Source organism: Pseudovirgaria hyperparasitica, assembly GCF_010093815.1.
Source record: "Pseudovirgaria hyperparasitica strain CBS 121739 unplaced genomic scaffold EJ05scaffold_18, whole genome shotgun sequence".
NCBI lineage: Eukaryota > Fungi > Ascomycota > Dothideomycetes > Acrospermales > Acrospermaceae > Pseudovirgaria > Pseudovirgaria hyperparasitica.
In genome coordinates this window covers 623,537-648,363 of record NW_022985566.1, presented here as the reverse complement: position 1 = coordinate 648,363, position 24,827 = coordinate 623,537, and the positions used below count along the sequence as shown (strand labels likewise).

The window sequence follows — 24,827 nt, the reverse complement described above, 5'->3', positions numbered from 1 at the left end:
GGCACCAGAAATGACCAATGATCTGTCTTTAAAATGCCTCGTATTACACTTTGTCTGTTGCTCTCGGCCGGTGACGAAGCTCGTGATGAGGCCTGCCAGTCGTCAGCAGGCTACTACAGATGTAAAGCCTTGTCACATCGACTGGCGCATGCCCTAATGTCTCTTTCCCGCAGTGTCATGTTGGCTGCATAAAGAAAGCTACTAGAGGTCCAGTCAGATTCAACAGGAGAAGTTTCGAGTTATTGCAATCGTGAGCTTTGTCCTGCAAGCTTGAAGGGCCTGGGTAAGTTGTCTTCTTATGCTAGCATGAGACTCACAGCACGATTGCATTGTAGAATACAAGAAGGGCTTTCAGAACGTCGTCACGCCGGTTCACAGCACACCATGATTAAATTAGTTAGAATCGTTCGTTAAATTATGGCCCTGGCCGATTGATAACGGGCATGATTGCCCTATATGATATTTACACGCAAAAAAATGCGGGCCGATTTGTTTCCAATGAGTAGTACGATGAGATCTGATGCCTATATACAAAGAATATATCTCCGGGAAACGACCGTCTCCGAGTTAAAAGTAAACAAAATTTTCGAATCACGCTGCGTGACCTGTTGCGTGCTGCAGGGCTTCAGCGCTATCTTCTATCTGATATCCAGCCCAATACTCCTTATGCCCTGTTTTCAAGTTAACTCCGGCTAATGCTTGTGTGGCTGTGAAACATATGATCTTTGGTGAATGAAGAGCTTAGAGCGGCAATAGTCGAAACCGTTTCATTGCGTGAATTTAACGTCAGCGTGGCAGCGTCAAGGTTAGCCTTAACGAAGTTGGTCTTCCCACATTTGTTTCACCGGGTGTAACAACATCCCGGGCAAACACATTCGTCCGTTCCCTTGCTTGGCTTCCTCCTCTTCGGCGTCCACCTGCCGTTCCGGTTCTGCCCATGGATGTATTAACGTCGTCATACCGAGCCAACGTCTATACAAGCGACGCGGGAAATTACTACGGTAGTACCAACTCCAGCTCTGGAAGTTGTACTCGCGGTCCGGGTTGTAAACTGAGTCCAGCTCTTCACTCCAGATGCCGTCTTTACCGGCATTGAAAATTAGATCACTGTAAGGATGGATCCATTTGCGATCGCTCCAAACTGGTTGTGGGGCGTACACAGCTTTGAGTCCATGGTGCAGAGCAGTAGAAATCGTCCACATCTCGGCCTGCATGCTTCGCCCTGCCATATTCTCCAGATGCATGGCTTCTATGAGCCGTTTACTAAGACGGAGGACTGTGTTGATGACGACTTTGCGCTCAATTTCTTGGAACTTTGGGTGATCGAATCCATTATGGGCTGGGTCCTGAGGCGTAAAGATGGGTCGGATACCCGGAACGAAGTTCCAGATGTGATTCCGCATAGGCCATATGGTGTGTCGCGGGTCAAAAATAGGAAGTAGTGTGATAAGATCAGCTTCCTCACCGACGCCCCATTCGTAATCATCCTCAGCAATGCTGTGGGGCGGGTGCGGACCAATAGGCCTTTGATCAGGATGTTGTGGCCTCGGGCCCCATACTGGAGGTGGTATCGTCTTCGCGGCCGATTGGGTCTCGATGATAGTATTGGTGCTATTCAGAAAATCGTCATAAGTGCCGTGAACAGCTGGAATGTAGAACCGTTTGTTGCGCTCCCAGAGGTATTTACGCGGTGTCTTTTTTGCGAACTTAGCCATCTGTTCCAGAAAATGATAATGTTGGCCCGTATATCGAGCATCGGTTTCCCAGTTCCAGATGTACTCAAATTCCGGATGTTGTTTCGAGAAGAGCTGCAAGCACATGAACTGTTGCCAATACACCTGCCAGTCGCCGACTCGAGGATACCACTCCTTGCCAACATTCTCGCTCCATAGAATAGCAATACTACGCAGCTCTTTGGGAACATTTTCTCGTAGAATCTGATCATGCAGGGCTTTGTTGTTGTAGATGTCCAACTTCTTGTTCTTGACATGTACGTAAAGAAAAACCTGGTATTCTCCACCTGAAAGCAAGTTTAGTTCTGCAATCATGGAACGGATTGCATGCATGTCATTGGGCGTATATTTGTACCCAGTCCAAGTACGAATGAGTACCGCCGTCCGAGGCTTGTACTCGGGACCTTTCGATGTCGTATTAGATGGAACGACGTATGGTGGGTTTGGTGCCCGCGCCTCGAGCTCTGAAAGACTGGTCTCTTCTTGTAGCTTTGAAATCTTTCGAGCATCTGAGGGAAAGCGTGCCCTGTTCCGCTCCAAACACTCATTTTGCAGGGCTCCCCAATTTGTCTCAGACCAGTCGACATCTATTTTCGGCCGATCCCAGCCAGGTACATCCTCATGATCTTCACCAAATCCATAAGGACCATATCTATCGTAGCGCTCAAAGCATTTATTAAAGTCAAGTCCGAGTGCTTCATTTGAGCCTGTGAAGGAGAGTGGAAAGTTTTCGGGAATCTTGGAATAGGCCTTTACGACGTCGTCGGTACTTTCGTTGAGTGGTAGTCCTCTGGGGCCGTCACATGCGACGTACTCGCCCTTCCACTTTTTCTGCCATTCATCTGAATTGTAGTCTACGTATGGAAGGTAGGGTTGTGCTCCTTCACCATTGTCCCCCTTTACCAATTCCACACCATTGTCTTTGTAGTAATCTTGATCTTCTTCGAACTGTTCCCATCGATTCGGGTCATAGTCACGATCATTGTACAATTCGTATGGGGGCCAGTGCGACGGATCAGGCTGTGGTCTGTTCCAGTTTAGAATCTGTTGAATGTATGCTTTTGGGTCCTGGACTCTGGGCAGAGGTTTATTGGTAATTCGTGGGGGGATTGGTTCTGTTGACGCGAGATGCAGGAGGGCTTTCGGACGCGCTGAATTGTGTAGGTTAAAGGGACTTTTGAAGGTGGGAAGCTGATCGTATCGATATCCACCGGGTATCTGTTGGTGGAGGATGAACAGCGCAGTACATGCAAGGAACGCCAGCAGTGCAACTCTTCGCGGCGATAATCGTAACAACATGGTGATGAGGTTGTGAAGGTGTCGAAAGGGGCTTCGAGATAGGTCCAGAGATCGGACGTACGATAGTAGTCAGTCAGGCTAGATAGGACATGTCCAAGTAGAGGTAGAAGGTAGGTAGAGAACGACGGAGCAGCAGGGAATGCCCAGCATCTAATAAAAGGCAGCAGAGGGCAAACAATGTGAAGGCGATCCTAACAGCATCAATGAAGCGGAACAAAGGAAGAAAGGACAGAAAATGCAAAGAAAGAAAGAGGTGGTTAGCTGGAAGAAGGATAAGAAGTCGGGTGAGTGAAACGCGAGAGGCGTCGGCCATATTACTGTGGACCAGTGTCGCCCTAGTCAGCAGCGGGAACATTCAAATCTGTCAACTAGACTACTAGAGACAGCCCAGCCCCTAAAAGCATTGAATACTGCGTTTTTGCGTCAGGGGCACACGCACACACACATTGCACGTCACGCACGCAGCGAGAAACAGGAGACGTCGCTCGCGAAAAGGATTGTGCGGATGCCCGAGCCATACATCCGCAGTCACCACCATGGGGCCGTCCTATCAGCTTATGAACTATAGAAAGCCATCTGTTGCATCGTCCGACGGGACAGCTCGGGACGCCGGCTGCTCCTGGATGAACAGGTGGTCTGAGTTCTGCGTGCCCATGGATGGATGCATGGACTCACTCTATAGCAATTTAACACTCCATGAGGTTGTCCGTTAATTATTGTCATCTGTCTGGACAGACGAGGTTGACAGCTGCAGTGCTGAGCTGGGGAATAGAGATCAACGCGTACTGGTCTGTGATAATGTATAGCCCTGCCTTCTTCCGCCCCCCTGGTGGAAGACTTAAACATCGAACATTGTCGTCAGCTAGCCCAGCCATTCCCCACAGCCGCGCAATCAGCCAACAAATGAACCTCGAGGCCTTGTCTCTCCCATCTTTGGGGCAGTGTGGCCTCACCTCGATACCCTTGCTCTTCGATTCGCCAGCACAGATCGAGTCGCATTAAATCGAAGATTTATGAATAATATTACAACATCCTGCATTCACAGTGGCGGGCATACGTCGACCACCTCGCAAAGGCGGCACAGGAACATTCTTCCCTTCCCTCTGCCTTCCGTCTGAATCGAGCTGGCTTAGTAGTTGCAACATTGAACAGTAACATACATATGTGCTCATCTCTCGCACGGTACTCGAATCTAATTTCATCTAAGGTGCATGATGTAACCGATATGGACACATAGGCGTTGTGCCTGATTGCTTGCTCAGCTCCATCCAGTGTGGGGTCCTTCTTGGACGCGAACTGCTTCGTGCTGCCATCGGTTGTGCGAGAGTGAGAACGGTTCATTCTAGCCTGTGATAAGCTCAAGTTTCAAATTGTTTCCGTCGATTGCGATGCCTGCAGTATTTGTTGCACAAGATCTTACAAAGTCCCAGGTGAATCTGCTATCAAGCCTGCCTCCAGCTCTTGCTATCCGTTGTACAGACATTATGCAAAGGCGAAACACGATCTGGAATGGAAGCCACTAATAATTAATGATCAGACTGAGCTGTCCAGCGAACTATCTTAGTCCTATCTCAATCCTTGTCTAGCGCATGTGTTGACGTTGCGCTATGAACTGGTCAACCATTCAAAGGATCTGTTACTACTACTACACTAGGCACTCTCTACTGACATAATCACGCGCATTCGTCGCGAGGAGACAGCCCGTCAGAGTATTCGTTGTACTGGACTAACAAGACTGCCATCACTGCGCGTTGTCAAAGCACAATTGTTCAGAAGTACATTCTTTATTTTACCGATTGTTATGGGTCCGAGGGCTCAAGCCATGAACTGTTGATCGCTCCAGTCTAAGATTGGATCTGCTGAATCACTGGTCCCATGTGTCTATATATGCTTTAATATGCCTCTTGTTATGTGTATTCCCAAGCCATACAGCTGGAGGAAATACTCTTACAAGGTGTTGGTGGTAGTGCTTCTTCGCAACTGGCCAGATACCACAATGCGTTGTCCAGCGCGCCACCCAGGATTTTGATGTTCCAACCACAACGATACTCTATGTCCACTTCTGGACGACAACACCACCACGCTTAAGATCCTCCACGTCACCTAATTTGAGAGTCTTGTCTGAAAGCTCTTTGCTAGGGAAGGTGGTCATCAAAGCCCATGGACGCTGAGCGCTGGTTGGGCTTGCGCTGTTAACAAACGTATAGACATCTCCAATGGTGTGACTCGCGTTGAACCGCGATCGCAAGCGAGTACCATCACCTAGCCGGATTTGTAAAGCAAGCGTTGGTTGTGCCTCGTCAACATCTATGATGGGCGCAGAGCTACCAGGCGGTGTGGCGGTAGTCGATTGAGTCGGTGGAGGAGCGCTGCTCGTGGCCGCCGCTGGGCCTGAAGCACCAGGCGTGGGGCTTCCCAGTCTCTGTCCAGATCCTCCAAAGGGCTTGTATTTGGCCTTGGGTTTCACATAGTCGTCTTCTTTATGCATCGAGAGGTGAACGTCCAACTCTTGTCCGTGTTGAGCGTTCATTAATTGGACAGGGGCTTGTCCTCGATTGATCATCTCTAGATAGCCGGCGTTTGCTGGGTCATCGTAGCGATAGAGTGGACCGTCATCCACCGAGAAGCCGTTTCTCCAGATGTGAAGGTCACGTCGTTCAGGTGCCGCAACTACTGGTCGTTGAGGCGATGCTTGTGTAACGACTCGACTTGGGGTGTCATCGCCACCAAGAGTTTGACCTGTGCCGGTGAAACGTGGGCGTGGCCGATCTGTATCTTCGCCCCCAGGTCGTGGATCATTCCTGTCGAGCTGTCAATACCTAACTAACAGTACGAGTCGCACCGCATACCTCTGTGCCTTTTTGAGCATGTCCCTAATCTGAGCTTGAGGATCGCTCGATTGCCCCGGGTTTTGGACCGCAAGACCTGATTTCTCACCTCCGGCAAACATGTCTTGGTCTTTATCATCATCTTCGTCATCCTCGTCATCATGGCTATGGCCACTGTCTCCCTGGATATCCTTCAGTGTTCTCAAGCCGCCCTTCTGCGGTTGTTTGCCACGGGCTGACGACGAAGGCATTGATGTAGCCTCGCCAGCATATCCTGGTGCTGGCCTGCCATCAAGTGTGCGGGGACCAGTATATGCTGCTTCTTGCTCTTCGGATGTATCTTGCTCTTCCCCATCATTCGCCGCGAAGAATGTTTGAAGGGCTTCCTCGACGTTCCAGCTCGCTGCAGCGAGATAGCCCTGCGCCTAGAATGATTATAAGTATACTGAGGGCAAAGGAAGGTCCCTACAATCACCAACCTGCTCAGGTTGTACGGACGGACCGGCAACAGCGATAAACTGAGAGATGAGAGCGTCGTTCTGCTCTGAAGTCATGATGGACAATCTTGGAAGGCGTTGTATTACGATGACGCGGGGCAGCCGTGCGAAAGAGTATGAAGCCGGTGTTCTCGAGATAGACTTTGGCGTGAGGGGAGTACTAAAATCGTGCTTGAAAGTGGGAGGGTACAGTAAGGCAATGTGAAGTAATCTGTTTGGGAAAGATTCGCTCTTGTTTGTCACCAGAATCGCGCTGAGGTTTACTATGGTAGGTAACTGGCCATGCCCTGCCTGGCGTATTTCAAGGCTCCTGGCATGCGGCCAAGCGCGGAAGTCAGTTCGGCGAAGTCGTGCCCCGATTGGTTCCGTCCATCATTAACCAGTCTTAGTCTCTCATTCATGGACTGAGAGAACAACAACAAGCCACCCACATCCTCTAATACATATTTTGTCCTTACTTGTTCGTAGCGTATCATTTTGATAATGTAGTACTCAAAGCCGGAACAGAGAAATCCTGCCTATGATGTGCTATTAGATATATAGATACGTTAGTACAGCGAGGCAGCTGTTGAAAAGTATGTATAGCCCCAGCTCGAAAGAGCTCTATGACTAGGCAATCTTGGAAAGAACGAGTGTATAAGGCATATGTTCGTATATAGCATCCATATGTAGCTGGAATCACCACAGAAGTGGTCGCAATTTTGATCTTTCACGTTTGTGCTTCGGGACAGTGTTCGTACCCAATTCGCACATAGCAAATTGCAGCCAATCATTTTACCCACACGTGACCGCTGGCTTTCAGTATCAAGCCATGCCCCCAGCTTTCTTTCGTGACGCTGCGCTGCCTCGCGACTTGAGGCTCAAGGCATACATGCGCGCTGTTGCTAGGCCCATCAACCTTCGAACTTCACGACTTTCCTTCCAGCCTTTTCCATACGACTGAATATTAATTTCTTGACGACGGCCTATTTCAAGAATAATTAGTAAACCTTCCAATTAAGCGCGCACTTCGCCATCTTCCACTCAGAATACATCAGCTTTCTTGCCAATGACCAAACGCATCTACAGTCAAGTCAACACCTCGCATCCGCCTTCCTACCTCTTTGCACTCCCTAGCGGGAGGTGCTTCACCAACACCATAACTGGCTGATCTGCCACTTCGAGATGGCAGGGGAGAGAAACATTGCGGCTCTTGCAGCCAAACTAGAAGACAGCAGTCTAGGTATGTCTGAAAATATCCAAGGGAGGTCTAAAAGTACTAAATGGCTCGACAGATGTCAAACAGAAAGGCAACGTTGCTGTGGAATTGCGTGACAATGTCGAGGTCTGGTGTCAGTCTCCCCAGTACAAAGAATTCCTCGATACATTCATACCCGTGTTTTTCAAGATATTGGACAGCTCGCCGGTGTTCGTAAGCACTTCCCCAGAGCAGCGACTGCGGAACTGCGTTCTCGAGATCCTGCGCCGACTACCCATGACTCCGTCGGACATAATAGAGCCCTATGCAGCCCCGATAGTTGACAAGCTTATGACTCTGGTAAAGGTGGAAAACGAAGAGAACGCTGTTCTATGCATGAAATCGATCATGGAATTCCAACGACATCAAACGAAAGCGCTTGCAGATCGAGTTCAACCGTTCTTAGACTTGATCCAGGAGATGTTCAAGACCATGGAGTCAGTTGTCAATGAAACGTTTGACAATCCAAGTCCGGCGCCAGCTGTACCATCAACTCCAGGGAATCACCAGTATTCACAATCACCCCGACCGGGCTCGCCAGCAGCGTCGATAGCATCCTTGGCTTCCGAACTTCCTGGAGAACAGCAGCAGGCTCGACCGCTTTTGAAAGGAATGCAGTCCTTCAAAGTACTCGCCGAGTGTCCGATCATTGTTGTCTCGCTCTTTCAAGCATATAGGTCTTGCGTGAACAAAAACGTACAGTTGTTTGTACCGCTGATCAAGCAGGTGTTGATGCTGCAAGCGAAACCTCAAGAGAAGGCACATGCGGAGGCCAAGACGCAAGGCAAGACTTTCACCGGTGTCAGCAAAGACATCATGAATCGAACTGCTTTCGGGGAGTTCATCACAGCACAAGTGAAGACCATGAGCTTCTTGGCTTATCTGCTCAGGGTGTATAGCAAACAACTGTCAGACTTCCTCCCTACGCTACCGGACATCGTGGTGCGCCTCCTGAAAGATTGCCCAAGGGAGAAATCTGGGACTCGGAAAGAATTGCTTGTGGCCATTCGACACATTATCAATTTCAACTTCAGGACAATCTTCTTACATAAGATCGATGAGCTTTTGGACGAGAGAACCTTGATCGGTGATGGATTGACAGTTTATGAAACTATGCGACCCCTCGCATATAGTATGCTTGCGGATCTTATTCATCATCTGCGCGAATCATTGTCTAAAGAGCAAATCAGAAGGACAGTAGAAGTCTACACCAAGAATCTTCATGATTCGTTCCCCGGGACCAGCTTTCAGACAATGAGCGCTAAGCTTTTGCTGAACATGGCGGAATGCATCGCGAAGCTTGAGCCTAAAGAGGATGCCCGTTATTTTCTCATCATGATCCTCAATGCGATAGGAGACAAATTCGCGGCCATGAATAGACAGTTTAAGAACGCGGTAAAGCTCTCTGCACAGTATTCACAACCGTCCATTGATGCTATGCCCGAAGATCACATGGCTGAGAAAGACCACCCTCCGGACTGGGATGAGATCGATATCTTTAGTGCTACGCCCATCAAGACATCGAATCCTCGAGAGCGAAGTACAGATCCAATCGCCGACAACAAGTTCTTGTTCAAAAATCTTCTACACGGACTCAAGAATTTATTCTACCAGCTTCGAGCATGTAACCACCCGCGCGTCAAAGAGGAAATGGAGATGCAGAACCTTCCAGCGAATTGGAATGAGGTCTCTTATGGCTACAATGGTGAGGAGGTCAAAGTTCTCATCAAGCTATTTCATGAAGGAGCTCTCGTGTTCAGATACTATGGTATTGATCGTGACAGTTCCGAGTTCCAACAACTCTCACCAAGCGAATTACTCGGAAATCAACACATGATGGCTGCGGAAAAGGAGGAGAAGGAACTGTTAGAGACTTTAGGTGCCGTCTTTCATTACGTCGACCCAGCAACATTCCACGAGATCTTTCATTCGGAAATCCCTCACATGTATGAGATGATGTTTGAGCATTCCGCGTTAATGCACATTCCTCAATTTCTCCTAGCTAGCGAAGCTACGTCCTCAAGCTTTGCTGGCATGCTGTTACAATTTCTCATTGAGAGAATCGATGAAGTGGGCACCCTGGACGTGAAGAAAGCTTCGATCCTTCTACGTCTTTTCAAGCTATCCTTCATGGCGGTAACGTTGTTTCATCAGGTGAATGAGCCTGTACTTCTGCCGCACGTTAGTAAGATCATCACAAAGTCGATCCAACTGTCGACTACCGCGGAAGAGCCTACCAACTATTTTCTTCTACTGAGATCTCTATTCAGAAGCATTGGTGGAGGGAGGTTTGAACACCTCTACAAAGAAATCCTTCCCCTCCTTGAAATGCTTCTGGAAGTCTTGAACAACCTGTTGATGGCTGCTTCGAAACCTTCTGAGAGAGATCTCTTCGTGGAACTGTCCCTCACCGTGCCCGCAAGGCTAAGCAACTTACTTCCACACTTAAGCTATCTCATGAGACCGCTTGTTGTAGCTCTTGGTGCCGGCTCTGAACTAGTGGGTCAAGGGCTTCGGACGCTTGAGCTATGCGTGGATAACCTCACAGCTGATTATCTTGACCCTATCATGGCACCAGTCATTGACGAGTTGATGGCAGCACTCTGGGAACACCTTAAACCAAATCCATACAGCCATTTTCACGCTCATACCACAATGCGCATACTTGGGAAGCTGGGTGGTCGTAACAGGAAGTTTTTGACAGAACCACCAACGCTATCATTCCAACCGTACACCGATGACGAAGCGAGTTTCGACGTGCGTCTTATTGGCTCGACAAAAGATCGTGCCTTTCCTGCGGCGACTGGGACGAACCTAGCCATTAGCAAACTAATGGAACAGCCAAAATTGCCCGCGGCGAAGAAATCCGATACTTTTCATAAGAAGCAAGCCTATCGCTTGATAGTGGCGCAAACGAAGATGCTACTTGGCCTTGATTCACTGCCTGACGATTTCGCCCAACGTATCCGCCTCCAGGCAAACGATGTGTATGAGAAGAAATGGGACCGAGAACATGACCTGCTCGGCACTTCTCATCGGGATACTTCCCTCGCCAAGAAGGCCGTCCAGCAGGACACTTTGAAGCGACTTCTGAAAGCGTGCATATTCGCAAATACTCTCCCAGAAATCAGGGCCGAAGCATCGTCGTTTCTACAGAGTCTTTGTCGACATTTTGCACTTCTAGAGAATGGATGGGCGCTCGCTGGTGCGAACCATGATCACAAGCCTTTTGACCCTACCTGTGGTGAAGGCCCGATATACATTGACAACCAGGCTATCATCGAAGCCATCGGTGAATCCCTTGCCTCTGATTCGAAGCTGGTCAGGGAAACGGCGGAAGAATGTGTAATGTATTTCAAGGAAGCTGCTGCGATCATATTTGGATCACCAGATAAAGTCGAATCTTTCCCGTTCTTCTCTCATCTCGCCACCCGCTTCTGTCACAACTGTCACGCTCAAGAGTGGTTCATGAAAGCCGGTGGCACAATTGGAATTGAGATACTCATAAACAGGTTGGGCTTGAGCAAAGCCTGGCTTGTCGAGCGCCAGTTAGATCTCGTTAGAGCCCTGACGTTCGTTATGAAAGACATGCCACAAGACCTCACAGCGAAGACCAGGATCAAAGCCCAGGATCTACTCGAGCGACTTCTACGCCAATGTAATGAGGGTGCTTCCAAGGAAGACTTGAACGAACCTAAATCAGTCTTATATCAGCTTACATACACGCTTGTCCATGACTTATCTCACACGAACAAGCACGTTCGATATGGTACACGTACTTCACTAAGCACATTATCCGAAGTCACCGGGATCCCGACGCATGAACTTGTGGCTCCGGTAAAGAACCAAGTGCTGTTGCCGATATTTGCGAAACCCCTCCGTGCACTGCCTTTCGCTGTGCAGATTGCTTATATCGACGCAATTACCTACTGTCTCAAGCTTGAAAATGGAATACTGGAATTCAACGATCAGCTCACAAGGCTCCTCATGGAGTCTCTCGCGCTCGCCGATGCTGAAGACGAGAACCTCTCGCCGAATAAGCCTCAGGAACAAAGAAATGCTGAATCAATTATCAATCTTCGTGTCGCTTGTATTCGAATGCTTTCGACAGCACAGAGCCAAAAAGAATTCAGTATTACACCCCCAAATCAGAGCTTTCTTCGGATCATATCCGTGTTCTTCAAAGCCTTGTACTCAAAAAACATGGAACTTATAGAAGCTGCGAATGAAGGCCTCAAGGGAGTCTTAGCAACCACAAACAAGTTACCAAAAGATGTTCTTCAAAGCGGGCTGCGACCTATACTGGTCAACTTACAGGATCCGCGAAAATTGAGCGTTGAGGGCTTAGACGGTCTAGCGCGCCTTCTGAAGCTGCTCACGACTTATTTCAAGGTTGAGATAGGGTCCCGACTACTGGAACACATGAAGACAATAGCGGATACCACCACTTTGCAAAAGACGTCATTTACACTCATTGACCAGAACCGGTCGATGAGGATTGTGACCGCCATTTTCAATGTCTTCCATCTGCTTCCTCCAGCTGCAATCACATTTCTTCCGCTGCTTGTAAAAAAGGTTGTGGAGCTGGAGACCGCCCTTCGACGTACACATTATAGTCCTTTCCGCGAACCGCTGTTGAAGTACCTGAACCAATACCCAAAGGAGTCAAGAGAGTATTTCTGTCCTTTATTAAAGGACGTGGACCAGGGTCGGTTCTTTGCGCAGCTCCTACAGGACCCTGGTAGTTCGGGTATAAGGGAAGAGGTTATGAGCGATACAGAAGCCTTCATCAAAGCCATGAGCGTCGAAGGAAGCCAGAAAGAGAAGTACGTGGCTTATGTGAATGCAATTCATGTCGTTCACTCCATCTGTGGACACGAAGCATCCAGTACTTGGCTTGTCGACAATGCGAACCTACGCAAAGCGTTGTTGGAAGCAGCGAAATTACTCGAAACGAACTTGCGACAGAATGAAATTGATGCCGATCTTCGTCTGGCCGTTGAACAGGCAGGCGAATATGTCATTGAGATTTTCATCACGTACCTCTCACACGAGCCGAACAATCTTGATATCTTCTTCGAACTCATTGACGCAGTAACATCCGAGAAACTCAAGAGCACCCCTTCGCTTTTCAGCTTCATATACACTCAGATGATATCAAGTACTTCCATCGAGTATTGGAGACAAATTGTCACTCGATGTATCGACCTTTACACCTCTAGGAATACCTCACAGCGTACCAAGACCTTTACGTTCAAGTATCTAGTCAACCCCATCTTTGCTATGGACATCATGCGCAATTGGGACACATTGTTTGGTTCGTCCAAAGGTACCAAGTTGATGGACAAGGGGATGAACGATCTCATCACCCACAAGTTGTGGGGCCACCATGCAATCACTGACCCGGCAGACGAAACATCGCAATTAGGAGTAGACCATTCGAGAATGGAACTTCTCCAGCTCAGCACTCTTCTCGTCAAATATCATTCCAGCATCGTAAACGACACTCGCAAGGTCGTGATCAAATTCGCTTGGGCGTACACGCAACGACTTGAAGACGTTATTACGAAACATGCTGCTTTTGTTCTAGTCTCGTTTTTTATCGCCATTTGGGACTGTCCTATGAGAATTGTCGTGCAAACTTATAGAGACTCTCTTAAGGCACATCAGAATGAAGGCCGGACACTGGTCATGCAGTCTTTGGAACTTCTTGCTCCTGTATTGAAGAAACGCATGATGAGCACAGATAACCATAAGATGCCCATGTGGGCTCGAATCGCACGCAAGACTCTCGCCGATGAGACGTCGAACCTCCAACAGCTGATGAGTATCTTCCATTTTCTCGTACGACATGCAGACTTGTTCTATGAAGCTAGAGAGCCATTGGCTCAAATCATCGTCCCAGCTCTGAACAAAGTCGCAGCACCGCCGAACCCTTCAAATGATAACAAGAAGATGGCTCTGAATCTTATCAATTTAGTATACCAATGGGAAGAGATGACCTGGACGAACTCATCAGCTTCCTCGGAGCATATGTCAAACTCGCCCCAGGGTGTGAAGCGAAAGGCAGACGGGACCGTATCTGAGACCCCGGCAAAGACGTATGTTGCGAACACACAACTGCGCATGGTCTTGATTAAGTATTTGGTCTCATTCATAGCGTACCTTCCGGAGAGGTATCCCATACCCTCTCTAGCAGTGAAAGAAAAGGACAAGAAAGAAGTGTCAACATCGTTATTGCACAGCGCAAGCAGTTCTGCTGACGTCTGTAAGAAGGGCTCGCAGCTCTTACGCGATCTTCTACGAACATGGAAAGACCTGGACTTGGATCCGATACTGACCAAGAAGATCGAAGAGATTCTGACGACAGACCGCAACCCCAAAGAGAAGGCCGAGGCATATTCTACGCGAATCATCAACACTCTACAGATGCTCAAGATAATCGTCAATGTCAAAGACGACGGCTGGGTCTTGCAGAGAATAGCTCAGCTGCAAAGGATCCTCGAGCGTTCAATCCGAACAGAGCATGCCGATAGCCAAGCCGCGTTGCACTGCTCGGAAGAGAATGAAGATGGAACAATCAACCTGAAAAGTCTTCTTGGAAGGATACTCGAGGTCATGCCAGAGTCCACCGTCGATGACGAGGGTGCCAGTGAGGAGACTCCGTCAACGGAGTTCGTCAGTTTCCTCAGTAATGTTGCTGCGGAAGGTCTAAATAATGGTAATTATGTCTCTGCGATCAATATCCTCTGGACTTTGTGTCAAAAGAAGCCAGACGAGATAGACCCACACATCCAAATGGTCATGAAGGCTCTGCAAGGCAAGCTTGCCAAAGACCATTTGAGCTCGCAGATACCGACCGCCGGACAGCCTCCTTTACCACAACGTCCGGATAGCGCCCAACCTCAAATGGAGCCTCATGAGGTAGAGATTTTGACTGGTGTTGTTCTCAAGGTTATCGACCTGCTTGCTGCACGAATGAATCAGCTGAGCGAACAACGTCGTCCCTATCTGAGCGTACTGGCCTCACTCGTAGAGAGATCACAGAGTCATGCAGTTTGCATGAAAATTCTTGACCTCGTGGAGACCTGGGTCTTCAAATCCTCCGACCCGGTGCCAACACTGAAGGAAAAGACTGCAGTTCTAACGAAGATGCAGACCTTCGAGCAAAGACCCGACCAAACTCTCTTGGCTAGATATCTGAACCTCGTTATTCGCATCTACGAAGACCCGAAGATCACTCGGTCTGAACTGACTGTCCGTATGGAGCATGCATTCCTCATAGGAACCAGGGCACAAGACGTAGAGATGCGTAACCGATTTTTATCTATTTTCGACCGCAGCCTTAGTCGTACTGCTAGCAGCCGAATCAGCTATGTCTTGACGTCACAGCATTGGGATACGCTGGCCGAGAGCTATTGGCTCAGTCAGGTAATTCATCTCATTGTGGGATCCTTAGAGATGAATACACCTGCGCAGCTCCATGCCGAGGACTTCCGAGGTACACCAGCATCATGGCTAGTCAAAGATTACAGCAAAGACTCTAGACTAGATGATGTTATGGTTGATGACCAACTGGAATCTTTGGTAGCCTCTCAGAGGCGATTCTTGACCCAGATCAGCGACGTCAAAGTCAGAGATATTTTCGAGCCATTAGCGAACCTGCAACATACGGATTCGAAGCTTGCCCATGATGTCTGGGTTGCCCTCTTTCCTCTTTTCTGGTCAGCACTCAATAAAGATGACCAGACGGATCTTGAGAAAGGCATGCTGCAATTAATGACTAAAGAATACCACGGCCGGCAAGTCGATAAAAGACCGAATTGCATCCAAACAATGTTAGAGGCTATTGTTCGAACGAAGCCTCGCGTAAAGTTTCCCCCTCACATTATGAAGTACCTGGCAAAACAGTACAACGCATGGTATCCATCAGCCGTGTATATGGAAGAGTGCGCCATCACACCTCTCATCGATAATATGACAGTCAGAGAGAGTAACCTTGATGCGCTCCTCGAAATATACGCATCACTACAAGAAGACGACCTTTTCTACGGGACGTGGCGTAGAAGGAGCCAATACATTGAGACTACCGCTGCAGTTTCATACGAACAAAGTGGTGTGTGGGACAAAGCTCAGACCTTATACGAAGCTGCTCAGATTAAGGCACGCACTGGCGCAATGCCTTATTCTGCCGGCGAGTACATGCTATGGGAGGACCACTGGGTTGTATGTGCGCAGAAACTGCAACAATGGGAGATATTGGGTGAGTTCGCGAAGCATGAGAACTTCAGCGATTTATATCTTGAATCCATGTATCGACATCTGGACGGCTGGACAAATGCCGAGAACAGAGAACAGCTTGATACTACCATCAGGGGTCTCACGGACGCACCCACCCCTCGACGAGCATTCTTCCAAGCTTTCATGTCATTGTTGAAATTCCACAATAAAACCGAGAATCCTCAAGACTTCAATCGTGTCTGTGACGAGGCGATTCAATTGTCCATACGAAAATGGCATCAACTTCCCAAACGAATCACCAACGCTCACATTCCAATCTTGCAGAATTTCCAGCAACTTGTTGAGCTTCATGACGCAAGTCTCATTTCGACAAGCTTGTCGCTGACAACGCAAGCTAATTTAGACACAAAGTCGACGGAGTTGAAGTTGCTCTTAGGAACATGGCGAGACCGACTACCCAACTTCTGGGACGATATCAATGCGTGGCAAGACCTAGTTACCTGGCGACAACATATCTTCCAGCTCATCAACAACGTCTATCTTCCACTACTTGGTCCTCAACAGGGAAACAATGCGACAGGAAACTCCTTTGCGTATCGAGGTTTCCACGAGACTGCCTGGATTATCAATCGATTTGCCCATGTTGCCAGGAAGCACAATCTTCCTGATGTCTGCATCAGCCAACTTAGCAAGATCTATACGCTCCCCAACATCGAGATCCAAGAAGCTTTCCTCAAGCTGCGAGAACAGGCCAAATGCCACTATCAGAACCGCTCCGAGCTATCTAGTGGGCTTGACGTCATCAACAATACGAATCTCAATTACTTCACCCAACAACAGAAGGCAGAGTTTTATACGTTGAAAGGAATGTTCCTCGCCGAATTAGATCAAAAGCCTGAGGCGAATGATGCATTTGGAAGCGCCCTCTACTTTGATATCAAATTACCCAAAGCGTGGGCCGAGTGGGGACGTTACAATGATAACTTATTCAAGAGTGACCCGACCGACCTCGACAAGGCAGCCTCAGCCATCAGCTGTTATCTCGAGGCTGCAGGTCAATTCAAGAATGCCAAGTCGCGGAAACTCCTCGGGCGCATCCTATGGCTTCTGAGCTTGGATAACAGCGATCACAAGCTCGTCAATACATTCGAGGAGTTTAAGGGCGAGACGCCGGTGTGGTATTGGATCACCTACATCCCACAACTCCTTCTGGGCCTTTCCAGACCAGAGGCGAAAGTCTGCAGGAATATCCTCGGTAGACTGGCGAAGACTTACCCCCAGGCACTTTTCAGTCATCTCCGTGTAAGTAGAGAAGAATACCAAACTGCCAAAAAGCTCGAAGAAGAAAAGGAGAGGAAGGCGAAACAGGCTCAAGCTGCGGGAGCTCAGAACTCTCCAGCTGTGAAGCAGAGCTCCCCAGAACGTCCTCAAACTTCCGGCAGTGGCACGGGTCGGCCAAGCACTGCGAACGGCGATGCGAAAGAGAACGGTGCCACATCTAATGCCAACGGCACTGCGACACAAAACGGCGAAAAGAAAGCTTTGGCAACGAAAACTACAGATCAGACAGACACCCCGAAGAAGTCATGGGACCATGTCGAAGAAGTCTCCTCTATATTGAAGACTGCGTTCCCATTGCTTGCACTCTCCCTGGAGACAATGCTGGATCAGATTCAGAAGTTCTTCAAATGCCCTCCAGACGAGGATGCTTACCGACTCATTGTTGCGTTATTGAATGACGGTTTGACTTATGTTGGGCGATCCCCAGGTTATTACGCTCAAGAGCAGAAGTTGCCAGGGTCCACAGAAGCCAACATCACGCGATTCGTACAATCGATGCTACCAGTGCACATCCGCAAAGCTTTCGAGGCTGAGTTTGTCACGATCAAGCCAACCATGTACGAGTATATCCACAGGCTTCGCAAATGGCGCAATAGATTTGAGGAGAAGTTAGACCGACGGCCCGCGGTGAAAGAGCTCGAGTCTTACTCCCAGCAATTGAGTGATTTCAAATTCGTAAAGTTTGATGAGGTAGAGGTACCCGGTCAATATCTTCAGCATCGCGACAAGAACCAGGATTTCATTCGTATTGAACGATTTCTCCCCGACGTGGACCAAGTCCGAGGCACTGGTCTCTGCTATCGTAGAATCAAAATACGTGGTCACGACGGAAGCATACACCCTTTTGCTGTTCAATGCCCTGCTGCGCGGACAAGTCGAAGAGAGGAACGTATCCTGCAGTTGTTCCGAATCTTCAATGTCGTGCTGTCCAAACGCAAGGAAAGTAGGAGGCGCAACCTCCAGTTCCATCTACCACTCATTGTACCCATCACGGTCACGACGCGCCTCATACAAGATGACTCTTCGTATGTCAACTTGCAGGTAGTATTCGAAGATTACTGCCGCCGCAACAATATCAACCGCGACGATCCCGTTCTGTTCAACATTGAGAAGCTCCGCGCCCTTGGATCCAATCTCATCCAAAACCCGCCGCCTAACCACTCTAATGTCGATGCTATTCGACAACAAAATGCCGAGCGCGCCGCAACCATCCGCCATGAGACATTTGTTGCTATTCAAGACAAGTATGTCCCGAACACGCTCCTCATGGACTACTTCCGCGCTACATACCCCAACTTTGACGACTATTGGCTGTTCCGCCGAACCTTTAGCTACCAGCTCGCCGCACTCACATTCATGACCTACGTGATGTTCATGAACATGCGCTATCCTTCAAAGGTCACCATATCGCGCAGCACCGGCAAGATCTGGGGCAACGAACTCGTTCCTGCGCTAGCCGTCTCAAAGCCGCTCTTCCACAACCCGGAGCCTGTGCCGTTCCGTCTGACGCCCAACATACAGACTTTCATGGGCCCGCTACCTACAGAAGGCATTTTTGCGCCAGCAATCATGACCATTGCACGCTGCTTGACGGAGCCCGAAGGCGAGCTAGAGATGATCCTGTCTATCTTCATCCGTGACGAAATGCATAACTGGAGCGTCATCCAGAAGAGGCAATTGTCAGAGGTCAGTATGCGCGACGGAGTGGCGTTGAACACAAATCAGGTGCACAAGCGCGCGATGTTATTACGCAATCATCCAGAAGCGCGCAACCTGCCGGCAAACCAGACGGTTGTGGATCTTGTAGCGCAGGCAGTGGATCCGAAGAAACTGAGCATGGCCGATCCGTTATGGATGCCATATCTTTAAGGGAGCAAGCATCACGGAAGAGACGATGATGGTAGTAAGAGGTCTCTATATGTTTACCGGAGTTATGGAGCGTAGGGTGGTTGGGTGGGTGTGCGGATTGGCTGAGTGGATGAGACCCCATTGGGAACCCAAAAGATTGTCTTTCCTCATCTCATTCGCCTTTTTCTTCTTGATTCCCCCCGGATTTCAATCATCTTTGTAACAAGGCGTTCTGTAGGCAGTGTGCTAAATGGGGGCTCTTGTTACCTCCCTATACCCCCCAAAGCGTAATGAAGGAAGGAAGGAAGGATATTGCGGGATCTTGTACTTGTATCTTTTTTTTTTTGCTCACCTTTTTCTTCCCCACCTTTTTTTAGGTTTCTTTCCTGTGCTCAAAAAAATCGTGGGGGCATTTTGTAAGCGGGATTTTCGTCATATCCACGTTTTCTGAACTCTTCTGTCTTGTTGTCATAGCGTACATATACATATATGCATATTATATATATACTTGCGTGCCGTCGTCAAGACTCGTACGTGCGTCCAGTCGTCCGTCCATCGTACATTCCCTGGTATCGTCCCTTTTGCCTACTCCCTGTACCATCTCCACTTCTTTCTACCCACGCCGACGACGAGGTACATGCAAATCCACCAGTAGTAAGTAAGCAACTACCTAACTAACTACCTACCCATGCACGAATGCCATCAGACTATCCGGGTAGTAATATCCCACCACTATATATATAAAAAAACAGAAGATAAAAAGGATACCACCTAACAAGTATGTATACGTATACAGATGAAGAAGACAGATATTATGATTCATTACATCGAATATCCAATATCCCCAAACAGACCACTCTCATCTATTCTTTTCCCCCTTCTTGCATTTTCCCCTTTTCTCCTCCTTTCTTTTTTTTTAAAAAATGGTTAATGTCAAGGTTTCAGCCGGGGGGGGGGTGGGGGGGGGGGGGGTTTTCTGCTTTTTTATACAACGTCGTGGACTTGTACTTACTTGAGGTTTGTCCATTGCGCATATCTATAGATATGTGTGTATAAGTATGTATATGCATAATTTGACGATATATGCAGATGAGAAGAGATGAAGTATGCAGGAAATCAGCGAGGAGGAGGAGGACAATACAGGGCAAACAAGCACACATACGGCCGCCATCATACTCAGGGGTAAAAGGCAGCAACACGACCACCAAAACATCTCATCATGGACATTCAAAGCAGATAGCGAGAGGCCACAAAGACATTTCATATGTTCATATTCAATAACTTCCAGATTCTATAAAAACCCACGCCACGCTCCCATGCCCCCAATTTTCTCATTTGCTTCCGGTCATAAACAACGTCCCTTCGTTAAAAAACATGCAATTCTTCATTCATTCAGCATTCAAGCGCCGTTGCCGTTGTAGGCGAGGCGGTTAGGCGAGCCAGAGCCAGCATTGCCGACGAGGTCCTTGCCCGAGAGGGCGATGATGCGGTTGGCGACAGCTGCCGGGCTGGCAAGGCCCTCGAGTGAGATGAGGTAGACCGAGAGACCTGCAATGTGAGGAGTGGCCATGGAGGTTCCGGAGATGGTGTTTGTGGCGGTGTTGCTGCCGATCCAGGTAGAGAGGACGTTCGTGCCAACGGCGAAGATATCAAGAACCGGGCCGTAGTTGGAGTATGAGGCGCGTGAGTTTCCGTTCTGGATGGCGCCTACAGTAATTGCGTTTGCGGCCGAGGCAGGACTCGTGTTTGAAGCGTCCGTGTTTGAGTTTCCGGCAGCAACAGCAACGACTATACCATTGCTGTAGGCAGAGCCAACAGCATTGTTGACAGCAGCCGAGTAGCTACCTCCGAGAGACATGCTGATAACCGAACGGTTCTTGCGTCCCTTGTTGGTCACATCGCTGATGACCCAATCGATGCCGTCAATAATGCCAGAGTACGAGCCGGATCCGGAAGAATCGAGCACTTTGACTGCGATGAGGTTGGTGTTCTTCGCAACCCCGTAAGCTGCTGAGCCAACGGTTCCTGCACAATGTGTCCCGTGTCCGTTGTCATCAGTGGTAGCACCTGAGATTGCGCTGTATCCAAAGGTAGCACGACCACCGAACTGGGTGTGTCCGGTGTTGATACCTGTGTCAACGATGTAGGCATAGGTGTCGGATCCAGCCGTTGAGTCGTAGATGTATGAACCTGTAGTTCCAGCGTTGGCACCGGCCTTGTGGGAGATGGTGTAGAGACCGTAAGGAGCGCCAGACTGGGTAGTCAGAGCCTTCTTCTCGAGAGTGGACTCCTCAATTTGGATGGTCATGACGCCATCCTCCTCAACATCAACGACGTCAGGGTTGGCCTTGATGGCGTCGAGGGTAGCTTCGTCAAAGGTACCGAAGTAACCTGGGACGACACGATAAACCTTTTCGATACCAGCAAAGTCGCGCTTCGAAAGGCCACGCCTGGCAAGATTGGACTCGAAGGTTTGAGCAACCCAATTGGTGTGGGCAGCAACATCGATACCGTCCTTGAAGGTAACAATGTACTTCTTAGGGGCATCCTTGGTGATAGGAGCAGCAAAAGCGGCAGCGACGAGCGCTGCGAGAGAGAAGAGGCCCTTCATGCTGATGGTCGTGCAGATTTATCGAGTGGATTCGAGAAGAGGTTAAAGGCCACAGACCTGTACTGGAGAGGATGGAGAATGGAAGATGAGCCGTCATGCAGGACTATTTGTACTTCTATCACGACCTCAGGCCATGTTGGCACAGTGTGTGTATGGCAGGTGAGTGCCGATCAAGGGAGGCGGCACAACGGACAGGAGCCCGGACGGACAATGGAAAGCCGAAGAAATGGTGCAATACCATCGCAGCATGAGTGATGACCAGTGATTGTTTTGGCATGGAAATACAAGGTCGGCTAGATAGTGGGTGCAGTGTATATCATGCGTGGTATGGCCGAAAGAGGTAGGAGAGGGCACCGCCAAGAGACAGGCTAGAAAGGTGTGAGAAGCTCAGAAGATCCCCCACAAGTCACAAGGTGCCAGTACAAGCGTCAAGCAGACGTGGCGCAAATGTTAAAGCCAGGCAGCGGATCGAAGCACCAATGATGAACGGCTTATTGCAGAAGGCTTTAGAGACGGTCGACAAGGGGTAAAGGGGGCTCGAAGGGCATGCCATAGTCGAGTCTTTGCAGGCGTGTCGGTAAGGGCGCTGACTGTGACGATGTGATTGCCTCTCTGTTACTCGACTTGTTTTTTGTTTGGAATGCGGAGTCTTATCGCGAGGCAGAGTGCGGCGTTATGGATTGTTTGATGGCCCATTCGTCCATCTCGGCGTGGATCTGATGCGATCGACGCATAATTACAGGCCTTTTCCCTGCTTTGATTGGCCGACGGGCTTATGCCTCCTCCCTGGTTGGTCCAAGTACGATGCCAAGCATATTAGCTGGTTGCTTGTCCCAACCGCCAATTGCGATACCGCGCCCTGGGCGTCCTGCTACTGGTTTTTTGGCTGTTTGGCGCGTGTGATATGCGTAGTTTTAATTATCTTTGGCGCACTTCACAGCCTGCTGTTTGATCCATAGGTAGATGCATTTGCTGTATTACTCACAACACACACAACGCCGTCGCGTGCCCTACGGCCTGGTCCATCCATCTCCTTCGTGCGTAATGCAATCGCTCTTGGCTATCGGGCGCCTATGTCGATAAGGAACTTCCTCATGCGCTCGTAGCACACTCCGAGATCCTGTCTCCCAGATGCATCGTCACTTGTCCGCCTGCTGTCGCGATGCTTGGCATGCCCACTACACGTCTCTCGGCGACGTTCTCGAATCATGTCTTCAGCTATCATCGACGCCTCGTCTCCGCCACGCTGCCGCCGACCGACCAAAGTATTGCACTACTCGCAATGCGGCTGCTCGCACGACTCTTGCTTTCTTGTTCCAGGCAAGTTCACGGCTCGTGTAGCCGTGGCCCTGCAGACGGGATCATCACGGCATGCTTATCAACCTGAGCCAAGCGCGGGAGCCTCATGTCTTGCTTTGTTCTGATACACGACACCAGCGTTAATATATTCTTGCCGAAATTGGAAGGCTGCCCTGTCCATGCGTGGATGTGGCTGATGGCTTAAGCAGCTATCGTCAATATTGAAGTGATCAGCCATGTTCCGATATGACTTCTTGACCTAGACGCACGACGCGAGGCCCAGTACTATAATAAACTCAGACTGTAGCCCTTGGCTATCCTGATAGAAGTCCGACTGTTAGCGTGAGTCACTTGAGAGATAACAGGACGATCAATTGGAGACCTACCTAAAGAAGCTGGAAGCTCTTACTCTGTCGCCGATCAACTGCCCACTGTCTTGTCGCTATAGCGAACAGGCCTCATCGGCCAAAGCGACGTAGAACAGGAATGCGCATGATGTCAATGCAGCTGAGTCAGTATCTTCGGGACGAGTGGAGGAACGGCTCGTCGGTTGCAGGGTCATGACGATGCTGTGCGGCGCGAGCGATATTGAGATCTGGTTCTCTGGAAATCAGCTGTGCATTGCCAGCTGGTACTGCAGCAGCCAACCTCCCCACTTTGTTGTAGAAATCGTAGTGTAAGCTGATGTATCAAAGACGCTCGAGTTCTCTGCAGATGACAAGCTAAAACAATGTCACACTACATGCCTTCCTTAACAAGAGTAGTTCCTGCCATTCGAGAGGTTGTTCCTGCCACATACTCGGCTTGTACAGCTCCAATACTGGCCTAGCTTCATGTAGCATCTTTGGAAGCCAAGACCTGTCCCGATGCCAATTTCCGAAGTTTCCACTGCTTCAAGGTTGCTTCCAGTGTATCCATGGATCTTTACCAGGTCAGCTACACCCCGAAACTATCACGCAACCTCAGCGAGTGAGAAGGCCTGGGTTAGTCTCGTTTAAAGAAGGTCCTTACAGATGGCTATCATACGGCGTCTAATCGTCTTGAGATTGTAGGATTGCAACATCGGGCTCAGCTCTACCACTTGTGTTCACTTAATATTCTACAGATGGCTATGAGCGGAGTTGCAGTGGGTTAGACAGATCTATGCCAAGGTGTCCATGGGCTTTTGATGTATGCCGCCGCCTCTGCCGCGTGGCTTAAATCTAGCTCATTGTTGAGCACCCATCACAGTTTCTATTTGATAATCGCACTCGTCCTTGGCTACGGTAATGTCTGCTTTGCCGCGGCTCGAGTAATATCTATTGCTACTCTGGCTTGATGGGCTTAGAAGCTTTCACCTAGTCGATATTCCCTCCATATGACTTTATCAACCACACGTCTCCTGGTCCTTGTGCTCGCTGTGGCTTTTTGCTATCGAATAGCGTACCGCATAAGAAAGTATGCGAGAAACCCATGATCAGATATGACTGAATCCATGCGTTGGCTTTATCTCTAGGATTTGCACGTCGGTCATCGCATCACTCCCATACCTTCATAACGGCACAATTTAACGTTTTCGCGCTCAGAATGCCACTTCATTCAGATATAGGAGCAACATAGTCCATCGAAATCGTCCTCCTTCTATCTATGCTCTCACAGACCCGCTATGCACGTATCAGCAGTGTATCTCGTCTCTGCTACCTCGAAATGCCGGTTCGTTCGTTCGCTCGCTCATTCTAGTCGTGCACGCGAGGAGAGAAAATGGATGGTATATGACCCACGACATGACTATCACCATAATGACACACTGAAGCCTTGAACACAAGTGATCGCGAAGACATACTCGACGCAAGAGTAACAGTAACGCGACGCGACGACCTTGATGGTTCCTGTCGGCGGACGCGAGACACTAAT

General features: G+C 49.2%; 4 protein-coding genes across 4 annotated transcripts; 1 reads left to right on the top strand and 3 right to left on the bottom strand.

Annotated features, from left to right (window-relative positions):
* Positions 1 to 754: 754 nt before the first annotated feature.
* On the bottom strand, positions 755 to 3,133 carry EJ05DRAFT_162245 (uncharacterized protein). Its single transcript, XM_033739421.1, has one exon. The coding sequence runs from the start codon at positions 3,030 to 3,032 to the stop codon at positions 813 to 815; it is 2,220 nt and encodes a 739-aa protein (XP_033596453.1). The 5' UTR covers positions 3,033 to 3,133; the 3' UTR covers positions 755 to 812.
* Positions 3,134 to 4,670: 1,537 nt separating this feature from the next.
* EJ05DRAFT_469679 (SEP-domain-containing protein) lies at positions 4,671 to 6,642 on the bottom strand. Its single transcript, XM_033742918.1, has 3 exons — positions 6,340 to 6,642; positions 5,882 to 6,285; positions 4,671 to 5,833 (listed from the first exon to the last, which is right to left on the bottom strand). The coding sequence occupies exons 1-3, from the start codon at positions 6,412 to 6,414 to the stop codon at positions 5,083 to 5,085; spliced, it is 1,230 nt and encodes a 409-aa protein (XP_033596452.1). The 5' UTR covers positions 6,415 to 6,642; the 3' UTR covers positions 4,671 to 5,082.
* Positions 6,643 to 7,203: 561 nt separating this feature from the next.
* On the top strand, positions 7,204 to 19,491 carry EJ05DRAFT_457386 (uncharacterized protein). The gene is made up of 2 exons (XM_033742523.1): positions 7,204 to 7,579; positions 7,632 to 19,491. Exons 1-2 carry the CDS (start codon positions 7,522 to 7,524, stop codon positions 19,043 to 19,045), a joined length of 11,472 nt encoding a protein of 3,823 aa, XP_033596451.1. The 5' UTR covers positions 7,204 to 7,521; the 3' UTR covers positions 19,046 to 19,491.
* Positions 19,492 to 20,364: 873 nt separating this feature from the next.
* Positions 20,365 to 21,995, bottom strand: EJ05DRAFT_162043 (subtilisin-like protein). The gene has a single exon (XM_033739420.1). The coding sequence runs from the start codon at positions 21,633 to 21,635 to the stop codon at positions 20,424 to 20,426; it is 1,212 nt and encodes a 403-aa protein (XP_033596450.1). The 5' UTR covers positions 21,636 to 21,995; the 3' UTR covers positions 20,365 to 20,423.
* Positions 21,996 to 24,827: the final 2,832 nt, after the last annotated feature.